The sequence below is a fragment of the Saccopteryx bilineata genome, chromosome 6 (assembly GCF_036850765.1).
Source record: "Saccopteryx bilineata isolate mSacBil1 chromosome 6, mSacBil1_pri_phased_curated, whole genome shotgun sequence".
In the NCBI taxonomy this organism is placed as follows: Eukaryota; Metazoa; Chordata; class Mammalia; order Chiroptera; family Emballonuridae; genus Saccopteryx; species Saccopteryx bilineata.
This window is the reverse complement of record NC_089495.1, coordinates 134,216,721-134,242,226: the sequence shown is the minus strand read 5'-3', so window position 1 is coordinate 134,242,226 and position 25,506 is coordinate 134,216,721. Positions and strand designations below refer to the sequence as shown.

Here is a 25,506-nt window from a genome sequence, read left to right as displayed (position 1 = left end):
TTGATCTCCTGCAGAAAATAATTGGGAAACATATGAAATAAAGATATATTGGTGTGGCCCCTTAGCACACATGACTAAGTTTTGTTCAGATATCCCCTTGGGTAATCTGGTCATAAATTTGAGATGGAGTGTCTTCTTCTAGCGCACTGATGCAAAGCATGAACATTTAAATTTCTTGTCCTTGCTGCCATCAGAAGGAGCCTCGACAGGAGAGGGAAAGGTCACCTCACCTGAAGACATCTTCTCCAGCTGTAACTAACCAGTAACTCCAGTTACTGGTTCTGTAACTAAACCAGTACCACGGAGCAGACTAAAGTCCATGTTCCCCTCAAGCCCTTCCCTGTGAGCTTGGCCACGGTTCAAGAAAATTGAGCCTACGTGAACCGTCAGCTGTGGAGGATGCCAGGCCTCTACATGTCCTTGGCTTTGCAGAGGCAAGTGCATCAGGGAGAGCCAGGGCTGGGAAACAACTGTAACTCAGAGCAGGTGCTTCCTCTCCGTCTGAGGGAAAGAGTCAGGTGGAGAGCTGTATTGCCTTGGTCCTGAATAGACTATGGAGGAAATCCATTCATCATTACCTATAAGGGATGCCATTTACATGGAGAAAGGTTGGTCCTGTGAGGAAACCTGTCTTCGCAAATGCTTTATACCGTTTCTAGTACATTCTTAGCATACCAACCACATATTAATAGTAAAAATAATGCAATTGGTAAAAGTTGAACATTAAACAATATTTCTTAATAGAACATAATGTTCTTCATGAAGGTTAACTGTTTTTTTTATCTCTGGTAAGCGTTTAGCTACTTTGTTAAATAACAGGATGTTTGAACAAATCTAACAAGTCAAACATAGTGAATTTATCTCCATGTCTGGAGTCTTTGAAGGTAGTTAATATTCATGTCAAATAAATATATACCTGTTTAGAAAAAAGAAGTGATTATAGTTAAAACATTAGCTTGTCATACTGTTTATAATTTTAAAAATTAATAACTTGTCCCTCTTACAATATAGATCAATAGTAAGAGTAGATTAAGTAAAACCTCCCCCCCCTCTGTTAGTTTTCTTTCTTTGATCCCATATAGATTTCTCAAAGGGAAATAGAGCTAAGGGAAAACTAGCAAAATAAATGATTAATTTTTTTGCCTGACAATGTTAAAATATAAGTTGTTGCTTAATTTTACTCTCATCTTTTTTGTACTCTTCATAGTAGAAAGCTGTTTACTTACTAAAGGAATGAATTAAATTCCGTAGTATTACCTCTTGTTGCCTGAAATAGATGTGAAATTCAGTGATTACTTCAAGTAATTCACTTCAGTTTTTTGTAGGAACGTTGCATTTTGTTGTTTTAGTAACAACCACAGAATTACATAGCTTTGGACTACACAGATCATCCATCCAAGCACAAAAGGAAGTAGAGAGAATAAGCAATTTAGCAAACACATCACATTTTCTTGTAAACCATTACATATACTTTGCTTTGCCTTAACCAGCACAGACAATTAATTTAGCCAATCAGATTGTGTTAACACTGGGTACAGCACTCATATTTCTGCTCACTGTAGAACTCCAAGGAGTAGTCCTGACAATACCTTACATTGAAAAGCTCAGAGATTATTAATCAGTGCATGCTTTTATTAAGTTGAAAAAGTCTGTAATACAGATTTATACAAAATGCGGGACATCTAGAGTTTTCAGCACAAAGTTTTGCAAAAATTAATGAATTAACACATGAATTGCCTGGTCCTACTAGCTAGATCTCATGAATCTAAAAACCAGCCAAGCACCAGTCTTGTTGCCATTTCTCAGGTGAGTGTCTAAACTAGTTGGGCTGAGGCACTGGATACTTGGGTGGGATACCCCACCCAGTAGCAGACAGAAGTGACTCAAGGAATCCAATTGTCTCCCCATAAAAACTGCGAAAGAAAAAAAGGATAATATTAATTACTAGCAAACCTTCCTTGGTTGGTAGACTTTAGAAAGGAGAGACAGTTCTTACTGGCATTTTTTAGAGAAAGAAAAAATGTAGCTTTAGATTCTGTAGAATACTATTTAAAAAGGAAAATTGTATGTAAAATAATATGGGCTTGGGCTAATTTCTTGTTTTCCTATTTTCACTACAGCAAGATTTTTTTACAAAAGCAGCTTTATACTGAAAAGTTTTACAATGGACGCTTCACATGCTGGAAACTGCAGCCCCGAGCCCCGCCAGCCGCCAGGCTACCTGAATGAGGGGTCCTGAATGGGGGAGGGGGGTCTTGTCACTAGGCGGCGCTCTTAAAAGAAGCGCTTACATTTCTTTTTATACATAGAAAGGCAAGGGGGAAAAACACAAATATCTCCTTTTATCTGCCTAAGATCTGTTTGATACAAATTTTTACTTTTTCCTTAGTATATCTTAACACAAACGTTCACTTTTTAGTGATATTGCTTGCAAAAAATGCTCCCTGAGAATCAAGCCATTTGCTCTCCAAGAGCTGAGTACTGACACCCCAACATGTGTGTGTGCGGGGGGGGGGGGGGGGGGGATGGTCACATTTTGTTATCCTCCATCTCTATTCGATTTACCCGCCCTCCCTCTGCCGAAAGCTCCTTCCTGAAGAAGCAGACCTAGTGTGTGCAGTTGGGGAGGGGGGGCGTGGACACAGAGACCCAGAGACAGAGGCAGAGAGACCCCGGCAGAGGCAGCGGGTCCCCGCCGTCCCCGCCGCGGGAGGCCCCCGCCCCCACACTTCCTTCCAGAATCTTCGCTCTCCCGCCGGTTAATGGCGAGGCTTTTAATTCGAGCCCCGCGCCCTTCGCGGTGCGGCTCTTACAACACCTTTTCCAGCCGGAGCGCGGGCTTGGAGGACGGCCAGCTGCTGCCCAGAAAGCACCAATGAAATTGGAAAGTGCGCGACTGATAGACAACACGTTTTACAAGAAAAAAAATTAAAGGAGGCAAATTGTCGAACTCTCACTGCGAGGCTGCTACATGTAAAACAAGTAAAACTTTGTGAAAGACGCAGTCCCGGAGGGGAGCGCCCCCGGGGCGCTTGCAGGCAAGTCCCAGGCAAGGGACGCGCGCGACCCGCCCCGAGGGTCCGGGATCGAGCCCGGGGCAGCGGTGGGAGGGGCAGGCCAGAGCGATCCCGAGCCCCTGCCCTGCCTCCCGCTGACCCTCCTACCAGGACTGCGCGCAGGTCCCTCCAAATCCGATAGACGCTAATTGACTGATTAATGCCGTGGCCATCAGGCAGCTCCGTTTTTAATAGCCCGAGATCTACATTTAGACAAAAACAGATCCGAGTTCCTGGTAAAGGCGTTTCTTCTCAATCTGTCACAAGTGACAGGAAAGGAGGTAAATAGACGGGGGGCGGGGTGAAATGGGGGGGCAGGGTGAGATAGGGGAGGATAGAGGGTACTGAGGAGGGGGAGGGGAGACGGGAGAGGAAGAGGCGGGGTAGGGGGGAGTGGGGGAGGGGAGAGGATGAAAGGAGGGGAGAAGGCTGCGGTGGGGAGAGCGGGCGGGAGATGGGCGTTGGGGGGTGTCTGACGAAGATCCGCACGGGGGTACGAACACTTCAGCGGCTTCTAATTAAAGCCGGCGCGGAGCCCTCGGGACCGGCCTGACGTCGGCGGCGCGGGGATAAGAAGCGCCGGGGTCCGAGGCAGCCGCGGTGAAGCGCGTGGAGCGGCCGAGCGGCGCGTGCTGGTCCACACGTGTTCTGTGCGCTCGGCAGGCCGGGGCGCCACGGGGCATGGAGTAGCAGGACAAGCGGACCGACGCCGGAGGACGCCCGCCGCTCCGGACAGGTACACGGAGGTTCGGGCGCGCAGGTGGCCCCCCAGGCAGGTGCAAGCCCAGCGCCCGCCCCGAGCGCCGAGGCGTTTCCACAGTGAGGGTCCTGGCACTGAGGGCTCCTCGGCGGGATTCCGGGACCTGTGGGGCGGGTTTGGGGGGCGACACCATAAGGGCTGGAAACGTGAACGCAGCAGCCGGGCTGGGCACGCGGGCTGCCTTGTTGGAGGGACGGAGTGGGTACGGGGCGGACCCCCGACGCGGCTTCTGAAGGTTCAAGAAAGTTATGCGGCCGTCCGCGCTTCCCGTGCGGTTCGGTGCAAGTTCGGGGGGCCGGGTGAGGGCGGGACGTGGCTGGGGCAGGGCGAGGCCGCAGGGCCCGGGCGCACAGAAGAGGCGCGGATCTCGACCTCCCCGCCGAGCGTCCGCGGGAGTCAGCGGGGTTCCTCGAGGGCCCCTGGCACTGGCCTCTCCTCGCGCTCCCGCCGCCCCACCAGCCCGCCGACTCTCCCCCGGGTCTCCCCCACAGCCCATCCTTCCAGCCAGCGAGCTCCGGACGCGAAGACCCCCACCCCCCGCTGGGCCAGCAGAGCGCAAGATGCGCGGGCCCAGGCGCCCCCTCCTCCTGGTGCTGCTGCTCGTGCTGGGCGCGGCGGGGCTGGGCAGGGGAGCCGTGGAGCCACGGGAGGCGGCAGACAGACAGACGCTGCTGCGGCTTATCGTGGAGATCATCCAGGAGCTCAAGAAGTACCACTCGGGGGAGCTCAAGCGGCTGCCGCCCCTGGGACCGCAGGACGCAGGTCCGGGCCGCAGGGAGGCCATGGACTACGGGCTGGACTCCGAGGAGCAGCGCGCGGGTGAGTGCGCGCGGCCCGCGGGCCAGAGCTCGGGTTAGCATGTAAAGAGAAGGATCTTTGAGAAAACATTTTCAAACGGCAAATCCATTAAGGTTGTTTTTTTAAAAAAAAAAAAAAAAAAAAAAAAAAAAAAAAAAATATATATATATATATATATATATATATATATATATATATATATATATTTAAAGACGAAAATAGGAAGTCCATGAATGATGCCTCGCAGATAACCATCCATAGCCCATTTCCAAGATGCACGTGTTGTTACCTAGGTTGGTAATTTCGCACAGAACTGTTTTCTATTATTTTGGATATGCAGATATTCTCAGCATAGCAGTTTCAACTGAGACAGAAATTCCACTCCACCCCCCTGCAGAGCCCTCCCACAGCGGCGGCCCCAGGGGAAGCTTCCCAGGAAAGCATGCAAGCTGTTAATGCTTTCATGACACAATTAGGTCAAAGATGATAAGGTCAATTTTATATAGACTGACTAAAGTTAGGAGTAAATGAAGACAGACATTCCATTTGGGAGATGTCTGAACCGCCTGTGTGAGGAGCATTCGTGCTAACATAGAGGTGCCCACAGACAATCGAAGCTGTTTCTAGTCCAGAATAGGTGAGTGAGAAATGATTAGGTACAACTGAAGTCAGAAGGAATGTCAGTGGGATCACTGCCAGGCACCAGGTACCCACCAAGAGCTGTGCATCTGCTTGCAGTAGCTTTCCGCAGGAACCTGTTTTTCTCTCATAAACCACCTTAACCTCCTGCTTTATGAGACAGATCACACACACACTTACACCAGCTCTCCTAACAGGTGGTTGAAGACATTGCATCTCTTTTCTAAATATATACCCAGAAAAAGTAAAATTCTATACCATTTTTTGTTTGAAATATGAGATTTTCTTTCTAGAACTTTGAGAGGTTGTGACATTTGATAACTAAGCTCTTCAAGATGAAAGTGTGTTTAAGTGATTTATTCACTGGAAGCTGTCAAAAAACAGCCACACACACAATTTTCTTCATCCTATAACTTTATGGTCACCATCTCTATCCTATGGTAGAGACCAGACAGATGATATTGGAGCTTTGTGGGTCGTTATTACTGTTTAAATAAAAATATGTCCCTTATGAGGCCCTGGCCAGGTGGCTCAGTGGATAAAGCCTATCATAGCACACTGAAGTCACGAGTTCAATCCCTGGTCAGGGTGTGTAGGAGAAGCAATCAATGAATGCACAACTAAAAACAAAAATGAAGTGAGTTGCTTCTTCCTCGTTCTCTCATATATACACACACACATCAAATCAGTGGGGAAAAATTTTAAATGTCCCTGATGACAGATGTTCACATAATGTGTATAAGCAAGGGGCTGGACCTATTTTATCTGGTCAATCAGTAAGGTTGTGCAGACTTTTGAATAAGCTTCTTCAACACCCATTTAATATCACATGGAAGAAATGCTTCTTTAAGACAACTCAATAACTAATTTCTTTCTTCTCAAACAGAAATTGTTCCTCGAGATCTAAGGATGAAGGACAAGTTTTTAAAGCATCTTACAGGTAAGTCTTCCCCTCACTCCTTCACCGGTCCTTTGCTCCTTGCATCCCGGGTGCCCTCATGGCCTGTCTCTCTGTCTGTTCCAGGTCCTCTATATTTCAGCCCAAAGTGCAGCAAACACTTCCACAGACTTTACCACAACACCAGAGACTGCACCATCCCGGCATGTAAGTGTCAGTGTCTGAGCTGCTTCCAAAGCAGTAGACAGGAGGGGTGATTCCTCTGTCCTCCACTTAACCAAATTGGCTCGCCCTCCTAATACATGTTCCCTGTTGACCATGGAGTCCGGGGCTAGGGTGACCAAACCACTGAAGATCACTACATTTGGCCACAGCCAGGACCAAACTAAAATCAGTGACAATCACTGTAGTTAATCAACACTTAGAGTGGCTGTTCACCTCTTCCTGTCTACTCAACTATGACTATCAAGCCAATGTTAAGCGTGAGATGCTAAAGTGATATGTATGGCATGTGCTCTAGGGTGTGGAGAATGGTGATAAGTCATTACCAGGTGAAGTGACATCTGCCAGAGCCCAAAGTAAATTTGCTTTTGGAGGGTATACAGCTTTCATTGAGGGCTCGGGGAGGGGTGTTTGCAGATACCCAGTATCTTACTAGTTGCTGTCGGGGTGGACCAGGGGCAGAGACCAGACACATGTCCGGCCGTTAAAAAAAAAAATGCCACTTTCCATGAAGTGGAAGTTTTTTCAGCTTAGGCAGCAAAGTTACCCTGAACAGGTGTCATTTAAGGAGCTCAGTGTTTAGACACGGTCACACACTGCCCCAAAGGCAGCACCTGCAGGCCCTCCCCTCTCACTCACCTGGTGACCCCAAAGTGAGCAGCACACGCCCCACAACGCCGTCTCCATGTGTTTACGCACTGCACTCAGCCTGCCCTCTAGTCCCTGCCATATGGACCTGGACCTTCGCCTGCATTTCCTTCCTCTGAGATAGTCACCTTCTATTTGAGAGTCATTAACCTGCTTCCCGAGGCTAGAGAACCTCATTTCATTGTTTGTGTACATATGTTTACATTAAATGTTGTCTTATCGTAATTGGATCATAGATGTAAATTTGAAAGTGACCTTTGGGGTCATTATTACTAATCCTTCCATTTGTGGATGAGGAAATAGACCACAAACTTAAGCTGCTTGGGCAGGTACCACACACTAACTCTGCAGACCCTTGTCTGGACACCAGTGTGCCCGTATTTGCTGCCTCCTTCCTATGTTCCCACTCAGCTGCATGCCACCAAGGGTCCTGGTCACCCATAGCACGAGGCAGTCACCAGATCAGGCCCAATCACGGCTCGTCCAGGTGTTGGAGAGGTAGGAGGCCCATAGACCTGTGCACTGCAGGAATGGCTACTACATGGTATCCACCTCTTGGCCCACACCACTACAGAGCTGAAGCTGGACCACACCCACACTGCTCGGGGTTCCTGGGAGGCTGAGCTAAGGGGAACCTGAGGGCCTTTGTCCTCAGCGTGTCCTGGTCCGAGGAGCTCCAGTGAAGGCAGGGCTTTAGGTCCCACTGAGAGCGGCAGCACGAAGTATGCACCTTAGGTCCTGGGTGGACATACAGGTTGGAGATATGTGGACCGAGTAGAAGCACGTGCACAGATGGTGTGAGAACTGCACTTCATGACAACACGGCTGCAGGTGAAGAGAACCCGGAACTCGAGGGCCAGCTGAGACCATTCTTCCCTTTGAATCCACGTCAGGTCCTCACAACACTGAGGTACACCTCTAGAGGTGGAGTTAGAGCACGCTCACTCACGTTCTCACTCAGGAGGACGAACTCTTCCCTTTTAGCAGGATTTTGTGACGTGAGCGGTCCACTTCAGTCTTGTGTAATCCACAGCAGCTTTGCAGAGGACACAGCTAAGGCAAGCGTCACTGAGCTCGCTGGTTTGCTGAGGCAGCCAGGGGGGTGGTGTGGTGGGATGGGGAGCTGTGGGTGGAATACGGGGCGTCAGGCTGCACTCGGGCGAGCCTGTCTCTCTCAATTCACAGCCCAGGTTTCTGTGCTCCCCACCTCACTTCACCCTCTCTGGAATGGCTTTGTTATTACCATGAGGTTGAGGGGACTCAGCCACTGCACACGACCTAGAAGTTAGTAACAAGGGCATGGGGAGCTGTCTGCTGGGAAACAAACTGAAGTTATTTCCATGAGCCTTAGTGCCACCAAAGGGGAGCAGAGCCCAGCTGTGGAGTCTGCACCTGCCCCTCCCTCAAAGCCTCCTTACAGGATGACTTCTGCCACAAGACACCACGGCCCCAAAGCACCCTAATTAAATCAATAACTTAGAGCCCCTGGTTGCTGATGTCAGTATCCATATTGCTTCCAGAGTATTCAGAATATTTAAAATGAAATGGCTTTAGCAGTTGATGTTCTTGTTAAGACATGCTGTTGCAGGAACTGACAAGGGTCTGTGACGTACTCCCATTACAGACTACAAGAGATGTGCCAGGCTCCTCACCCGGCTGGCAGTCAGCCCTGTGTGCATGGACAGATGAGGTAAGCTCACAGTCACGCCAGCACACACCAGACGGGGATCCTGGTGGGGATGTGAAAACATTCATGGGACTTTTAACACTCATTCTTTGGCTGATACAGCCTTACTTTGAGTAAGATTGACATAACAGTCAAAATATCTCCCAATACTGAACGTGGTTGAAAGGTGCCCATACTGGCCTGCACAATACCTCAGGCAGCCACCCTAAATTACTCATGTGATGGCGTGGTTATTTGAAACAGAACAGCAGCTAAGGAATTTCAGCACATGACTTAGTGTATAAAGTGTGTAAATAGGGTAAACAGCTAAAACAGCCTGTTCACTCTCATTCATTTACTAACACATCCATGAACATTTCATAGATGTATCTGGAAAACTTTAGAGTTGGACTCTATCATTATTCCAGTAAGTTTATAAAGACTGGCTATCCTCTTTAAATGTTTCTGTCAAAAGTTATTTTCTGTAGCCTCTAAGAGTAAAATTATAAAAGCACACTGAGAAGTTGTGAACTACTTTTTACCTTAGCCTCTTGAGAACTGGTATGTAACACTCAGCACCAGTTAGTCAGTGGATGGACTGAAAGTCTATTTTCCAGACACAAATGCCATAATTTTATCACTTTATACTTACTGTGCGTCCTGTATGTGCTGGGTGTGGCCAGATGCCAAGTATGTCCCCAGTAAGACAGGCTTTGGCCCTCAGGTGGCCAACCCAGAAAACCAGTCAGCTGTCCAGAAACATTCACAGAAAGGGGACATACTCTACTGGTTCCTCTCATCTCAAGAGCAGTGACGCTGCACAGGACCACGCTCCCTGTGCTGAGAATGTCAGGGCAGGACAGGCGGGGGAGTGAATGCTGGGGTCCATCCCCCTCCACGAGAAGTCCCACCACAGATGAGAGGAACCACGTCAGAGTCCAAGGGTGCATACACCACATTCTGTTCAGGTCGACCGAAAGCATGGTTTTTAATGCCTAAGCTGAGAAAGGCTGAGCCTTCCATACTGTCCTCTGACCTGTGTAGTCCCTCCCACTGTCCACGTAGCATACAGAAAATACTTTTTCTTTTCCGAACACCGAATGGATTCTTGTTCATCTCCCACGGTGATAGGTTAGGAGAGATGAGAATGTTATTTTTAGTAAGCATTTTTTTTTTTTTTTGTATTTTTTTTTCCTGAAGTTGGAAACAGGGAGGCAGTCAGACAGACTCCCGCATGCACCCACCAGGGGGCGATGCTCTGCCCATCCAGGGCGTTGCTCTGTCGCCACCAGAGCCACTCTAGCGCCTGGGGCAGAGGCCAAGGAGCCATCCCCAGCGCCCAGGCCGTCTTTTGCTCCAATGGAGCCTTGGCTGCGGGAGGGGAAGAGAGGGACAGAGAGGAAGGAGAGGGGGAGGGGTGGAGAAGCAGATGGGCACCTCTCCTGTGTGCCCTGGCCGGGAATTGAACCGGTACTTCCGCACGCCAGGCCGACGCTCTACCACCGACCAGGGCCAGTAAGCAGAAAGTGACATTTATTTAAAGTGTCACTTTCCAGATCCTTGGAAAATGGCTTACACTTCCTTACAGCAGAGGGGAAGCTCCTGCGGTCTTCTGCTGCCCACTGGCCAGCCTCCACAGCTGCTCTGCTGGGCAGACAGGGATCATACTCAGGAGAGCAGGGGCTATCGCCAAGGGGGATTTTCCGTGCATGGTTGCTCGTGAGTGAGGTTCTGCTTCTGCGTCAGTACAGGCACATCAGGGCTTTGTCAATGCAACACAAACACTTAGGGAAAGTCAAGAAGGCCAGGTGCCCTAGCCTGTGAGCAGATATGCCCTTGGAAACGGCATGGACAGTCCATGTGCTTTCACATCCCTTCCCCACCCTAAGCCACCAATCAGAATCTAACTAGACAAAATATATTAAAGATGAAGAGCCACTGTGTTCATCACATAACTCAGCTCCTTTTGGCCAAGAAATGGGTAAAGTCTAAAACAAGTTATTTCTGCTAACTATAATAATTTAACATTTTTAAAAGATTAATTTTTTTCTAATTCCAGAAGTTTTAAATCACAAGAACAAACTCTTAATCTGGTCACCACAGTGCCCTGCGGGCTAGGTCAGGTCACCTGTGAGAGCTCTGGACGGCAGAGGGCCTGTGCACACACCCTCTGCTGCTGTCCTAACACAAAGATGTAGGACAGACCTGCAGGGGAAGATCCCTCTTCTGCCTTGCTAAAGGCCGAGCCTGAGGAGAGTAGGTCTCTTGGGGTCCGAGCGCAGGGACTGCATCTGTGGCCTAGGAGCAGACATCTGGGCTCCTTTCTGCAGCTCATTAACAGAGCTCCTCTGGCCAGGGAAGCGTGTTCCCAGCCTCCGCCCTCAGCCACACACACCACTTGGCCTCAAGTGCAGCACTAGGGAGTTACAAGCCTGAGCACTGGGATGTCTTCACAGAAACAAGCCTTAGCTCAGTAACTTGAAGTTCATCATTATTCCTTTTTTTTTTTTTTTTTTTGGGATTTTTCTGAAGCTGGAAACTGGGAGGCAGTCAGACAGACTCCCGCATGCCCCCGATCGGGATCCACCCGGCACGCCTACCAAGGGGCGTTGCTCTGCTGCGACCAGAGCCACTCTAGCGCCTGAGGCAGAGGCCATGGAGCCATCCTCAGTGCCCGGGCCAACTTTGCTCCAATGGAGCCTCGGCTGCAGGAGGGGAGGAGAGAGACAGAAAGGAAGGAGAGGGGGAGGGGTAGAGAAGCAGATGGGTGCTTTTCCTGTGTGCCCTGGCCTAGAATAGAACCCGGGACTTCCGCATGCCAGGCCGACGCTCTACCACTGAACCAACTGGCCAGGGCCCATCGTTATTCTTAAGAGTGAACAACAGATCAGTGGTTCAGGACAACAAGGAGTACTGCAATGTCTATTTGTGACTGTCAGCTTTGCAGACCCTGTCACATGGCAGGACAAGGCTGACAGCTCTCACCCAGGACAGCCACACGGTGTAAATCAGTGCAGACTGGCTTCTTAGGGGTTTGACAGTACAGGTTTCAGGACTAAAATCACTTGTGTTTGTGGCAGTTTCCACCTCCTGGCCCAGCAGGCACGTAACCAGTGCACAGCTAAGTTATTTCTACTTTGGGGGATAGAGAACTACACGTGCAGATTCCTTGCATTTATAAAGACACTATGTTATGTAACAACACACAGATCTTCCAGAACTGACTACGACGTGCGCAGAATGGTGTAAAATCATGTGTTTATTTCCAGCAGGGAGCAGACCTATAAAGGAAACCATGAAAAGTGCCTTGGAAACCAACAGGGAAAACAGAACCTACTACCTTCATGAACACGCCCCCTGTGAACAAGAGGTTTATTTTTGCAGACTTCCATAACTCCTTCAGTTTTGTATGTTGACACTGTTTGCAGACACGTCATCAGTCAACCTGTGCACCTGACAGCAAACTTGCCACTTTTTATTTTATAAGATGATAAAGTCCCATGTTTGCCGTGTAATGCTATGATCTGACAGAAGGCATCTCATTCTGATTGGGTGAAATCACAGAATATTTCTTTAGAAATATAAGCAGATTTGAAACTATATTTTCATATAGCATATGGTATGATTTAATATTTTTATTACTTTTACAATTAAATTCCCAGAGTATTTGGAACAGCATGAAAAACTTTTAAAAAAGATAAAACTTCAGCTGTATTTTGGAGACAGTGGAATGTCAGTCATGAACATAGGGTAATTTCACCTGTCCTCTGTGTGATAATGTACAATAGTGTCAGCAGACTGTGCAATATGTATATACTATAAATAAAACAAGTGGTAAAGTGTTTGTTATAATAAAACAATACATGACTTTTTACTTCGTCACAAGTGCACTGTTGGGATTTCATGTTCATGAATCTGAGGATGTAACACTGGCAGCAGTAAGAGAACATAAAAGGCACAAACGAGCGAAATGGAACGAGTGTGAATTCATGCAATCAACATAATCGGTCATCCTTTTAAAGGAGAGATTACTATATTGGGGTGACATTTCTTGACAACTGATTTAGTAGCGACCATTTCAAGTTAAGTTTGCCGTGGGTATTTCCTGTGACTTTGTAATCACAAACATGCTGAACTAATAGGAATCTTAAGACTTCTAAGCAGCTTCAGACTTTACCAGGAAGATATATTTTGAACAAATCTGACTAGATCCAATGAAAACAGGTGAACTCAGTTCATGACCCCAGTCTGGGTACAGCCATGATGACCAAGAAGAGACCTAGGATTTGAGGGCTCATGGCTGAGATATAGATGTAAACATGAAAAACTAGCGGGGTTCATTCATGAACACAAAAGGACAGAAGAGTGAGATATTTCTCTACTGTGGCTTATTCAGCAATTCCTGAAAGATTAGGGCGGGGTAAAATTTTTGAAGTGCTGTTAGTCTAACTGGTTAATTACTGAGCTTTCTCCTCCATGCTCTACTTCTTAGTGACTATCACATTCTCAATCTAGTTAACCTCAAGTGTCCCACGAGTCCCAGGAAGAGCATCATGGGAAGTCTGGAGGGTCCCACTGCCTCTGTGTCCCTATGGTAGTGGTGGGAAAGCCACCTGTTTATCTTCAGGCACACCTGGGATACTGGGATCAGGAGGCCCCAACACCCAGGAGAAGCAGGCGCCCAGAAAAGCAGCCTTCCTAACTTCCCACTCCTGGATGATGACCCTTGACACTGAACGGGGTCCAGCCTGTGATGGAGATAGGAGCTGCGAGTGGGGTGAAGATGAAGTGAACTGCCCCCAATGGAGCCGTTACTCGGGCCAGCACCCGAGATAGCACACCCACTCATGAGGGGTCAGGCAGGGCCGCCCTGGCTGTAAGTATCTCACACTTCTATCAAAACTATACGTAACTGTAATTCTAACACTTCCTAACAATGAAGACAAGTACCACAGACCACTTGAAAGGGATAACCAAGGCATCATTTTCTAGTTCTTCACTTGTTAATAAAAAAGCAGGGAGACAGCAGACTCATATCATCTTAATTGTGTTTTTATAATTTCCCCAATTTATTTTGAAGTCTTCTCTGCTGTATAGCCGTGTGCATTTTAGATTAGTTATCTGAAAGCACACAGAAATTACCTCTATTTGCCTACAAATTAAACAGTGATGAAAGGATACTTACCACCATTTCAATATTTAAACATTTCAACATAAACACTTCTTCCAGCTCTTTAATTATTTGGGTTAGATATGCATGTAGAAGTGGACATTTTCCTCAAACAGACCACAAGACAAAGCAGCATTCAAGTGTTCTTCCTTGTGGACATAATTGTGGCTCAAAGGGAGCAAAGAAGCTGACTTCCCATTGCAATAAACTGGACGGAAACTGGGAAGTATTAAAGGTGCTCAAGACTGTTCCAGAAATCTTCCTCTTCCCTATAAATACACAAGTGCACACAGGTGTATGTGAATGCACACAACTCATCCGGGCTGGGAGCCCCATGCACGGGGTTCCTATTCCCCTATGGAAGGGAGAACCAAGACAGGCCATTTGTCCTCACATCGTACGCACACTCAGGGAAGAGTCAGAGCAGGTGACGTTCACATGTGCTCTAAGTCAGTGGTCCCCAACCCCCGGGCAGCAGACTGGTACCGATCCACAGAGAATGAATAAATAATTTACATTATTTCCGTTTTATTTATATTTAAGTCTGAATGATGTTTTATTTTTAAAAAATGACCAGATTAGCCCTGGCTGGTTGGCTCAGCGGTAGAGCGTCGGCCTAGCGTGCGGAGGACCCGGGTTCGATTCCCGGCCAGGGCACACAGGAGAAGCGCCTATTTGCTTCTCCACCCCTCCGCCGCGCTTTCCTCTCTGTCTCTCTTCCCCTCCCGCAGCCAAGGCTCCATTGGAGCAAAGATGGCCCAGGCGCTGGGGATGGCTCTGTGGCCTCTGCCTCAGGCGCTAGAGTGGCTCTGGTCGCAACATGGCGATGCCCAGGATGGGCAGAGCATCGCCCCCTGGTGGGCAGAGCGTCGCCCCTGGTGGGCGTGCCGGGTGGATCCCGGTCGGGCGCATGCGGGAGTCTGTCTGACTGTCTCTCCCTGTTTCCAGCTTCAGAAAAATGAAAAATAAATAAATAAATTTTAAAAAATGACCAGATTTCCTCTGTTACATCCGTCTAAGACTCACTCTTGACGCTTGTCTCAGTCACGTGATACATTTATCTGTCCCACCCTAAAGGCCAGTCCGTGAAAATATTTTCTGACATTAAACTAGTCCGTGGCCCAAAAAAGGTTGGGGGCCACTGCTCTAAGTGATTATGTTGTATTTGGCTGTTCTACGCTCTTGTCTGCAACTGGGATAAACTGGGAGGTTCTTCTGGTCTAAAAACAGTTCATTTGCCCCATACACTGTCGGAGTCAAAGATGTTTATTCTTTTGTCAACACAACCACTGATTTCCATCCACAATTATTTTTAAGGTAAGAAACAGCAGGGAGACAAAGTACCAAGACTGGCCTTGAGCTACGGATGTGACCTTCAGCTGGGGCATGGGCCACGTACAGTGGCCCCAGTGGACAGCACAGCTAGCGGGCCCTCTCCAAGAAGGCCCTGCAGCACCTCACACACTGCTGGTACACGGTCTCAAAGTCGGACTCATTCCCCTGAAAGGAGGAAAGAAAAATAACCAAACCTGCAAATCAAAAATTCCCTGGAGAAAAATATGCACCTCCAGGGGGTTGGACACAAAGTGGGCAGCCCTCACACTGTCCCCACACATGACCGTGGGTGGGGGCGGTACACTACTTACATAATAAGGGTCTTCAATAATGAGCTGCTTCTGAGGATCATAGCTCCCAAGTAGTTCGATTTTAGCTTTGCTGTTTTTAACTTGATTACTTTTTCTAGTCAAGTCTCTGTAAAATTAAAACATGGACTTAGTGTTCTGACCTGCGGTTTCAAGAGGGACATTTGCTGGGGTTTTAACCAATCAGAATGCAGCACAGGGCCCTAGTTGATGGTGTGGTCAGACAATCAGCGGACCTTCTGATCCTCAGCCAGCTCCTCATCAGTCCAACATCAGCACATTCTCAGCGACTTTTTACACAAAACACATAACGGTACATCAAAGAACAGTTATGTAAACTCCCATGAAATACATATGAGATGGTCAATCAAAAGCAGAGATGACAGAATGGAACTAAAAAAGCCATGGGAACTAAGTCCCTGGGCTATCAGCCCTGAGGCGTAAGCGTCCCTGTGGTCAGCCTCACTGTGCACTCAGCCTTGGCGGTTAGCCTGGACCCTCTCAGGGAACAGCCCACCCTCACACCTCTGTCACCAGCTCACTGCCACAGGAGGGACTGGGCTTTGCTAAGCTACATTTCAGCTGATCCTGACCGAGTGTAGACCCAGAGTGGGCACATCGGTGTCTAACAGAAACAAGACACTGCCTTACCGACAGCTGTGCACAGCCCAGCGGGTCTCCAGACGAAAGCATGCTGACTGAGCCTTCCCTTTCCTAAGGTGTATCTCACTGTAGATACACCCATAAGACACCTCTGAATTTCTTACTATTCTAAATAAATTCTACATACTATTAAAACTTAAAGATAGTAAAAGTCACTTGGACAGCAAACTACTTCACCTATTACTGAAATGAGGGCTGAAACACCCACCAGAAATAACCCTTCAAAACGCTGATTACCTCAGATTGCTCTCGTCCATACACAGCATGTAGTCATATGTGGCAAAGTCTTCTTTAGTGACCTAAAATTAAGTAAGTCAAAACATAGTGTTTATATTTATACCAACCAAGCCTAGAGGATACAGAGCAATAAAAAAAATTACTACATTAGAATCTATTATTCAAAAATTAAATTTAGGGTATTCTAGCGTTAACCTATTTCCTACAACAGATTGCAAAGAAATCTTATATTGTAAAGGTCCTGGAGTAAACATAAAATAGTAAAGTTTATACTTCATCTTCAGTTTTTTACCAATAATGTAGAGTTCAGTTTACATATTAAAACATCAAACACACAAATAAAAATGAAAACATGACTCAAAACCTATTGGACACAGGACACAGTCAAGTAGTCCTCAGGGGAAATTCAGGGCAATGCTGGCCTACACTAGGAAACAATCTAACCTTATACCTAAAGGAACTAGAAAGAGAACAAACAAAGCCCAAACTGAGTAGAAGGAAGGAAATAATTAAGATTAGAGTAAAAATAAACAAAATAGAGACTAAAAAATAATAGAAAAGATCAATAAAACTAAGTTCCTCAGAAAAGATAAAATTTATAAACCTTTAGATAGGCTCATCAAGAATAAAAGAGAGGACCCAAATAAAATCAGAAATGAAAGAGAAGTAACAACAAATACCACAGTAATACAAAGGATTATAAGTAAATATTATGAAGAACTAGATACCAACAAGTTGGATAACCTAGGAAGAAATGGATAAATCCTAGAAACATACACTCTTCCAATACTAAATCAGGAAGAAACGGAAAATCTGGACAAGTTACAGCCACTGAAATTGAAACAGTAATCAAAAAACTCAACAAACAAAAAGTCCTCAACCAGATGGCTTCACAGGCAAATTTTACCAAACATTTAAAGAAGAATTAACATTTACCCTTCTCATACTATTCCAAGAATTTTAATGAGCTCACAAGCTCATTTTACAATGTCAGCATTACCCTGATTCCAAAACCAGACAGAAACATTACAAGAAAAGAAAATTACAAGCCAATATCCCCAATGAACAAAGATGCTAAAGTCCTCAACAAAACATCAGCAAACTGTGGGCCCTGGCCGGTTGGCTCAGTGGTAGAGCGTCGGCCTGGCGTGCAGGAGTCCCGGGTTCGATTCCCGGCCAGGGCACACAGAAGAGGCACTCATCTGCTTCTCCACTCTTCCCCCTCTCCTTCCTCTCTGTCTCTCTCTTCCCCTCCCACAGCCAAGGCTCCATTGGAGCAAAGTTGGACCGGGCGCTGAGGATGGCTCCATGGCCTCTGCCTCAGGCGCTAGAATGGCTCTGGGTGCAACAGAGCAATGCTCCAGATGGGCAGAGCATCACCCCCTGGTGGGCATGCCGGGTGGATCCCGGTCGGGCACATGCGGGAGTCTGTCTGACTGCCTCCCTGCTTCCAGCTTTGGAAAAATACAAAAAAAAAAAAAAAAATCAGCAAACCGGATCAAGCAACAGATTAAAAATCATACACCAAGATCAAGTGGGATTCATTCCACCGATACAAGTTGGGTACAACATCGCATATCAATTAATGTGAAACACCACGTAAACAAAATGAAGGGTAACAATCATACAACCACATCAATAGGTGCAGATAAACCATTTGACAAAATCCAGCACCCATTTATGATAAAAATTCTCAAAGTGGGAATAAAGGGAACATACCTCAACATAACAAAGGCCACACATATGACAAACCAACAGCCAACATCATACTCAATGGGCAATATAAAAGCATCTCCCTCGGGATCATCGACAAGACAGGGATGTTCACTTCCATGATTATTCAGCACGGTAATGAACGGAAGTCCCAGTCACAACACCCAGACAAGAAGAGAGAAGAGGCATCCAAATTGGAAAAGCAGAAATAAAACTATTATTTGCAGATGACATGACATGTATATAGAGAATCTTAAAGAGTCCAACCAAAAAACTAATAAAACTGATAAATGAATTCAGTAAAGTAGTAAGATACAAAATAAAAATTCAGAAATTGGTTGCATTTTACACATCAACAACAAAGTATAAGAAAGACAAATTAAGAAAAAAATCCTATCTATAATTGCATAAAATTATAGTGCATTATATATATATATATATATATATATGAATAAATTTAACCAAGAAGGTGAAAGACCTGTACTTAAAAAACAAGGACAGGCCTGACCTGTGGTGGCACAGTGGATAAAGCGTCGACCTGGAAATGCTGAGGTCGCTGGTTCGAAACCCTGGGTTTGCCTGGTCAAGGCACATACGGGAGTTGATGCTTCCAGCTCCTCCGCCCTGTCTCTCTCTCTGTCTCTCTGTCTCTCTCTCCCTCTCTCTCTCCTCTCTAAAATGAATAAATAAAATAAAAATTAAAAAAATAAATAAATAAAAATTAAAAAAAAAAAACAAGGACATTGCTGAGAGAAACTGAAGAAGACACAAATAAATGGAAGCATACACCATGCTCATGAATAGGAATAATTAACATTGTCAAAATAGCTCTATAACCGAAAGCAATCTACAGATTCAACCCCTAACAGAATACCAAAGGCTTACATTTAATTTTCTAAAACAAATCAAGAAAATCTACATACTCTTATTCACAATATCACCACATTAAATTTAATTTTCATAATATAAAAAAAGTACCAAAGGCATTTTTCACAGAACTAGAACAGATAATCCTAAAATTAATATGGATCCACAAAAGACCCCGAATAGCCAGCCACAGCAACATTGAGAAAGAAGAACCAAGTTGGAGGACTCATGCTACCTGATATTACACTACACTACAGGCTATAATGATCAAAACAGTATCCTATTGGCATAAAAACAGACGTACTGATCAATGAAACATAATTTTCATAAAAGAAAAAGAAAAAAGGCAAAAAACAGATTACGTGAAAATATTACTTCTAAAAGTGGTAATTATCAGTGTTCTTAAAAAGTAAAATTACTAGCTATGATTCTTTTATGGCATGTGTGTTTAAAATACTTTCTTTGTACCCACTTCTAGCGTATAACAGTGTACAGAAGAGAATCCACTGTTGGTGAAAAATAGAAAATGTGAAAGTATAATTCTCTTAATTCTGAAGAACTCTTTAAAGTGCATCTAGTCTTTAAAAAATACAAAGGAGGAACTGGAGAAGTGTGCAAAAGTTTGACGCGATTAGAATGAAGAAACAATAAAATATTCTTTCTTCTATCCAATGAAAATTCCATTTGCCTGAGTAGTTGGTGGTGCAGTGGGTAAAGCATTGGCCTGGACACTGAGGGCCCAGGTATGAAACCCCGAGGTCGCTGGCTTGAGCGTGGGCTCAATAGCTTGAGTGTGGGATCATAGACAAGACCACATGGTCGCTGGCTTGAGCAAGGGGTCACTGGCTCAGCTGGAGCCCCCCACCTGGTCAAGTTACATATGAGAAGCAATAAATGAACACATAAGGCACCACAACTACAAGTTGATGCTTTTTGTCTCTCTCCCTTCCTGTCTGTCTGTCTCTGTCTCTGTCCCTCTTGCTTAAAAAAAAAGAAAGAAAATTCCTTTTAAGAAAGAGTCAGGTCAATAAGGTAATTAACTTAAGTAGTAAATTGTTAATGCACAGAGTCAAGTGACACAGCCAGAAACTGGAAGTTCACAGATCTGAGTAAACTTAACTAAGCTAAAAATGAAGTGTCAGAAGTGTTTCTAAGACAATTTTGTTTTGTGAATTCTGACTCCACCTCCATGTTTTTATTAAAACAAAGTGATGATCAAATCCCATGTCTATCGTTTGAAACTTAGTAACTTTTGATGTCATTTGTTTTCTTTCCAGAACTCAACTTCTTGATCTACAAAAGCGGTTTGCCAACTACTCCCTTCCCTAGCTAGTAATGGAGAGGATAAAAATTAAAAACTACAGTGCTGAGTAACAAAGCCATTTGAAAAGCTCTACAAGCTTTGCAATGACAAAGACTGAAGTTCTGATTCACGCACTAAGACTGAATCACAGTTCTAACAGTGCCATCCATGCTTATCAATGCGCAATCCGTTTGACAACTGATTTTCAAAGCATTCAGCTCCTCGTTTTGAAGGCCTCAAAAGCCCATCTCTGGACACAGCCTGGTATCCTCTGATGTTATCCCACAGCCCTGCTATGCCTGTCCTTCGGTTGGATGCAAAAGGGAGTTAAAATATTTTAGCCAGATTTTTTTTTAATCCAATGGAATATCCATAAAATAACCACAGTTCCTGCAGAACAAGCTATGAGGCATTTTGAAGCAGAAACAGAGCCAATGTCTTTAGAAGCTGATCTTTGTGACGATGGAAGGTTCCAGGCACACTCTACACGGTGCCCATGGGCTCCATGTCTCCACTAGGAAAGCTGCTGTGAACCCTCACTCTCCTCTGTGGTTGTGTGAGTCTAGGACCCTTCAGTCCAGTAAGGTACCCACCAATCCCAGGGGCCAGTTTACCTTAATTAAAGCCCAGTCCCTGCATCACACTGGCATTATGACACTTGAGTAGTAGCCACATGCCTCCCTGGAGGGCACAGACAAGAGCACCTTCGTCCTGACCACAGGCTCCCTCCTCACTGGGCGGCACTCAGAACCAAACCCCAGCAGTTGCAGTGCTGGGCTGCAGGCTGAGCACCCACAGCAATGTTGGTGTTCCTGAGACTTTTAAGGCACCTCACAAATGAAAGTGTTTGTGTACCTACGGTAGGACTTGACCCAGCAACACTTCGTTATGTTCGCAAAGCAGGCACAGTGGCTCAAGTGCTCAAAAGCCACAGACAGAAATGAGGGGAGATGGCACAGGTCGCCAGCTCTCGCCAGGGCTCTCTCTGCTACAAATCATGTAACTCCATGTGTCTTAAGTAAATTCCAAGATCCCACAAGTCTGTGGAACCAGAGGTTAAATGGAATGGGTACAGGGTGGCAATTAAAGTGGCCGCAAATAACAAGACTAATGAACAGGTGAGTCTGGGGAAGCCTCTCACTCTGTCCAGTCACTGGACTCCGCGTAACAGAAAGTAAACAAGAGCTCTTCTACCTGTCTCGCTCTGTGGGCCGTGTCAATGCCATGATTTCTTAGGCAGCTCACAGCTCTGGGATCTGGTGACCGGCCCACGTTCCAGTCAGAAACAGCACCGCTATCAATGACCCACTGTAATACAAAACACATGTGTGCACCTTCAAGTTCAAGTACGGTACCTGCCGGGCAATGTGATTCATGGGAATACCATGCTTCTTCATACAATCCTGCCCGCGGTAATCGGGAGGGTTTCCTATCTCGTACGTGGAGGTCGCAGCACTGTCTATCCTCCACTGCAGGAGAAAAAAACACATCTTTTCACAATTTCCTGCCCCAAAGACATTCAGATGGGCCTCTTCAAAGTAGTGAATGGTACTTACCTTATCTGAAAGGTTTTGATCAGTTACAAGTTTTCTGAAAACTGCTTCTGCAATAGGTGATCGACAGATGTTACCTTAAAAAGGGGGGGAGGGCAGAAAGTGAGTGTCAGGTTTGGGGCAGGACAGGTGCTGACTGCAGCAAAGGACGGTCCACAAGCCACTTCACACACCTGTCCAAGGACAGCACTTCCCCAAGGACAGCACTGCCCCAGGTGCCATCGCCCAGCCCATCACAGTGGGACCTGTGAGGGGAACAGCTGGCTAACCTAAGTTCAATCATCTGACAGCAACTGTTCAAGCACTCAAAGTACGAATGACAAAGACACAAAAAAACAACAATAACCAAAATCACCATTTCTCATGTTGCTAGCAATGACTTCAAAGTAGGTCACAAAATCAACCAAGTGGGTTACAAACAACCCATTTAAAAATGAAATACAATAGAGTTAAAAGACGTATTTTCAAGTACACCACACATAATGATTACTACTATTTCATAAAATACACAACAACGTATTCAGGTGTAAGTACTGTCAGCACAAACTCTACTGCACATCTGTGTGAAGTCCTTCCTAGAGTGTGTGGACCCAGGAGTCCACTGGAGCTACAGGCTCAGCCCCTGGGCAGCCATACAGGACCCTCAGGGCCCCTCATCCCACCCAGCTGGCTACAAGCTCAGAAGTCCCACAGGTTCAGGAACCCTCTAGCTCAGAGCATTCAGGAAAATGCTACACTTATGACTGTAGTTTTCTAACAAAAACACACAAAGCAGAACCAACCAAATTTAGAGAGCATATAGCAGATTCTCGAAGAGTTAACCAAGAGAAAGTTTTCTGTTCCTTAGGGACAGGTCACCCTCCTAACATCAATGTGTGACAATACTCAGAGTCCAGGATGCTCACCAGGGATCTGATACTGAAGGTGCACTGGGTTTTCACAAGGAGGCATGACTGGCTGAATTATTAGCCTGTAGCTGGACTCAACCTCCAGACAGCCCCCACTCGCGCAGCAGGATCATCTCCTTTGTGTCCCACACAGGGGCCCTCCCCAAAGAACCGGACACTCTTCTCAGAAGCCAGGAAAAAAGCCATGTCTTTCTTTAGTTGGGGCCAAATTCTTTACTATACAGGGGATAAAAGACTTAAAATCTTCTCTCAAATTATCTCTAACATGTGCCAAACAATGTACTTATGGGAGATACAGTGTTAACTATAATGAAAAGAAGAAAATAAATGCTAATTGACAGGAGCACAGGAAAAGATTCTGACATTCTAAAAAGTATACACAATGTAATAAAAATTTTGGTTATCAGAAAAGAACGAAGATTAGGGCAGATCTATAAAGAGCAAAGAGGACCTTAATCTGCACAAGCTTAGAAAGGGTATGTGAGTCAGTGCAACTGAATGAATGAGCAGGAGAGGCTGCTTCAGGTACAGAGAGGAAAGGTCTATGAGCTGATGAGCCTAGTACACAGGAATCTCAGACCGTGGCCAAGACCTGGACTTCATGCAGCCATGGTGAGAAGAAACCAAAGGTTTTGGGGAAAAGTAACAAGATGTATTCCACAAACATAACGTGTATGGCTACTACTTATGAGCCAAGCACCAAGCCAGGGCACGAGAGAGAAAGTTGTTTAAGACACAGACCATTTACAGAGTTAGGAAAATAACAACAGGATTAGGAAACAACAGGCGAGCTAGAGATTAAAAGTGGAGACTGAGTCCCTAAGAGGCTAAGGTGAGAGGGCAAGGAACAAACAGAAATTGAAGCAAGGATGTAGTGACAGAGTTTAGGGGAAGGAATGAAAAACTGAGAATAGACAGAATCAGATGATGCACTTGACTAACATTACAATCTTCTGATCACAGTGGACATGGAGAATTAGGTTCCTTCAGAGTGTTGAGAAACACAACTAATTCCCTATTGTATGAAGCTCACTGACTCAATGACAATTCTCTTCAATTTCTTCAGGAAGACAGGATTAACCTTGAAATCCCTCCAGAAGCTAATTTGTGCTGTGAAGTTTTTCCTTTTCACATCCTAATTTTTTTTTTTAATTTTAAAAACTGGTAATATCATCCCCACTTATTTAAAATTATTGACTTTAGAGAGAAAGGAAGGGGAAGAGAAAGAGAAAGATTGATCTGTTCCTGTACGCGCCCTGACAGATGAAACCCACAACCTTTGTGTCTCAGGACAATGCTCCTAACCAACCGAATCATTCACTATTTAATTACCATAAGGCTTTCAATTTCTGAAATATCAACTTTTTTTCCAAATTAGCATAATATTCATTTCAAGGACAAAGGTTCAGAAAGAAATTATATTCTCCAAAGGCATAGGCTGCATCTGTCCCATCCAGAGAGGCCCCAGCACCGAGCTGTGTGATCCAACTAAATAAAGCACCCAACAAAGAGGGATTTGTTGAAGGAAAAAGTCATCTGACATCAGAAAATGTTAAGAACTACATGATTTCATTCGTAGCTGGAATATAAAACAGGCTCATGCACAGAGATAAAAGTGAAGGGGGGAGGTAGAAAGGAACAAATACACCGTGATGGAAAATGATTTGACTTTGGGTGAAGGGCACACAACACAACAACAGCTCAAATGTTGTAGAGAGGGGTCACTTGAAACCTATGTACTCTTATTGGTCAATGTCACCCCATCAAATTTAATTTCTTAAAAAAAAAAAGTCATCTAACACTACGAATATGGTATCACCTCCAACCCTGCCAGCTGTGGCAGTTATCTTCCAACAACATGACACTTCATAATCTTGTCAAAAATAAAAAAAAAAAGAATTCAATTCAGTGCAAAACATTTAGTGCTCCGAAGAAACGACATCTTCACACTTCAAAACTGCGCTCTCCCCAGCTCCACAAGCGCGCTGCGACCGACCCACGCGCCCCTCACTGTCTGCCCTTCGCTGCTTGGGCTCCGCGCCCCCCACTCGCGGTCCGGGGCAGCGCGTCCCCCAGTCTAATCGCAGCCAGCAGCCGCCCACACGCCTCCCGCGGCCTCCCCGCCGCCCTCCCGGCTTGAGACGGGCCAAACGCATGGCTTGTGCAGCGCCTGTGTGTGCAGCCCACGGAGCTGAGGATAACTTTCACATCTTTAAACAGATCTTTTTAAAATCCTCAAAAGCAGGGTCATATTTTGGGACATGAGAAAGTTATGATGCGGCACTTAAACCCCAACGTCCACAAATAAAGTGGCGGGGATTCAGGCTCCCCCAGCCGTCCGCTCTGTCACAGGCGCGGTCGGCGACCCGGGTCCGAGCGCGGCAGGAGGCAGCTCAGGTCTACGCGGCGACAGCGCACAGGGACCCGGGCAGGTGCACGGGAGGAGCCCGGCTGGGGACGGTGAGGGACCCGCCGTGAGAATCGCGGAGAGAGAACCGGCACGCAGCCGCCCTCTGGATTCGCGTCTCGCCCAGCGGCGCAGCAGGAACGCACGAGGCCCACCCCAACCCCCAGGAAAGTGCGGGTGGACCCAGATCGGCGTCTCACCCAGACATACGAACAACACCGACTTGGGAACTTGCTCAGCCATCTTCCCGCGCAAACTCCGAGGCGCCTACTGACCGCGTCGGAACCTTCCTGTCGCAGTGCATGCGCATTACGAGCGTCCCGCTCCGCGCGCTTGCGCTCTACAATCTCAGTGC

General features: G+C 46.1%; 2 protein-coding genes across 6 annotated transcripts; one reads left to right on the top strand and one right to left on the bottom strand.

The window, feature by feature from the left end:
- The first annotated feature begins 2,822 nt into the window (after nt 1–2,822).
- Nucleotides 2,823–14,559, top strand: ALKAL2 (ALK and LTK ligand 2). 3 transcript variants are annotated; one of them, XM_066237248.1, is made up of 7 exons: nt 2,823–3,337; nt 3,581–3,792; nt 4,308–4,635; nt 6,140–6,193; nt 6,278–6,358; nt 8,646–8,711; nt 11,957–14,559. In XM_066237248.1, exons 3-6 carry the CDS (start codon nt 4,377–4,379, stop codon nt 8,708–8,710), a joined length of 459 nt encoding a protein of 152 aa, XP_066093345.1. In that variant the 5' UTR covers nt 2,823–3,337; nt 3,581–3,792; nt 4,308–4,376; the 3' UTR covers nt 8,711; nt 11,957–14,559. The 3 variants fall into 3 exon arrangements, with proteins under 3 accessions (XP_066093345.1, XP_066093346.1, XP_066093347.1); XM_066237249.1 differs by having other exon boundaries at nt 3,565–3,792; XM_066237250.1 differs by lacking the exon at nt 2,823–3,337 and having other exon boundaries at nt 3,490–3,792; nt 11,960–14,559.
- Nucleotides 14,560–15,107: 548 nt separating this feature from the next.
- On the bottom strand, nt 15,108–25,493 carry ACP1 (acid phosphatase 1). Of its 3 annotated transcripts, none has more exons than XM_066234780.1 (6): nt 25,352–25,492; nt 21,840–21,913; nt 21,639–21,752; nt 16,401–16,462; nt 15,504–15,609; nt 15,108–15,357 (listed from the first exon to the last, which is right to left on the bottom strand). In XM_066234780.1, exons 1-6 carry the CDS (start codon nt 25,392–25,394, stop codon nt 15,280–15,282), a joined length of 477 nt encoding a protein of 158 aa, XP_066090877.1. In that variant the 5' UTR covers nt 25,395–25,492; the 3' UTR covers nt 15,108–15,279. The 3 variants fall into 3 exon arrangements, 2 of the variants coding, with proteins under 2 accessions (XP_066090877.1, XP_066090878.1); XM_066234781.1 differs by lacking the exon at nt 21,639–21,752 and adding an exon at nt 21,478–21,591; XR_010726011.1 differs by lacking the exon at nt 15,108–15,357 and having other exon boundaries at nt 15,533–15,609; nt 21,478–21,752; nt 25,352–25,493.
- Between the last annotated feature and the right edge of the window lie 13 nt (nt 25,494–25,506).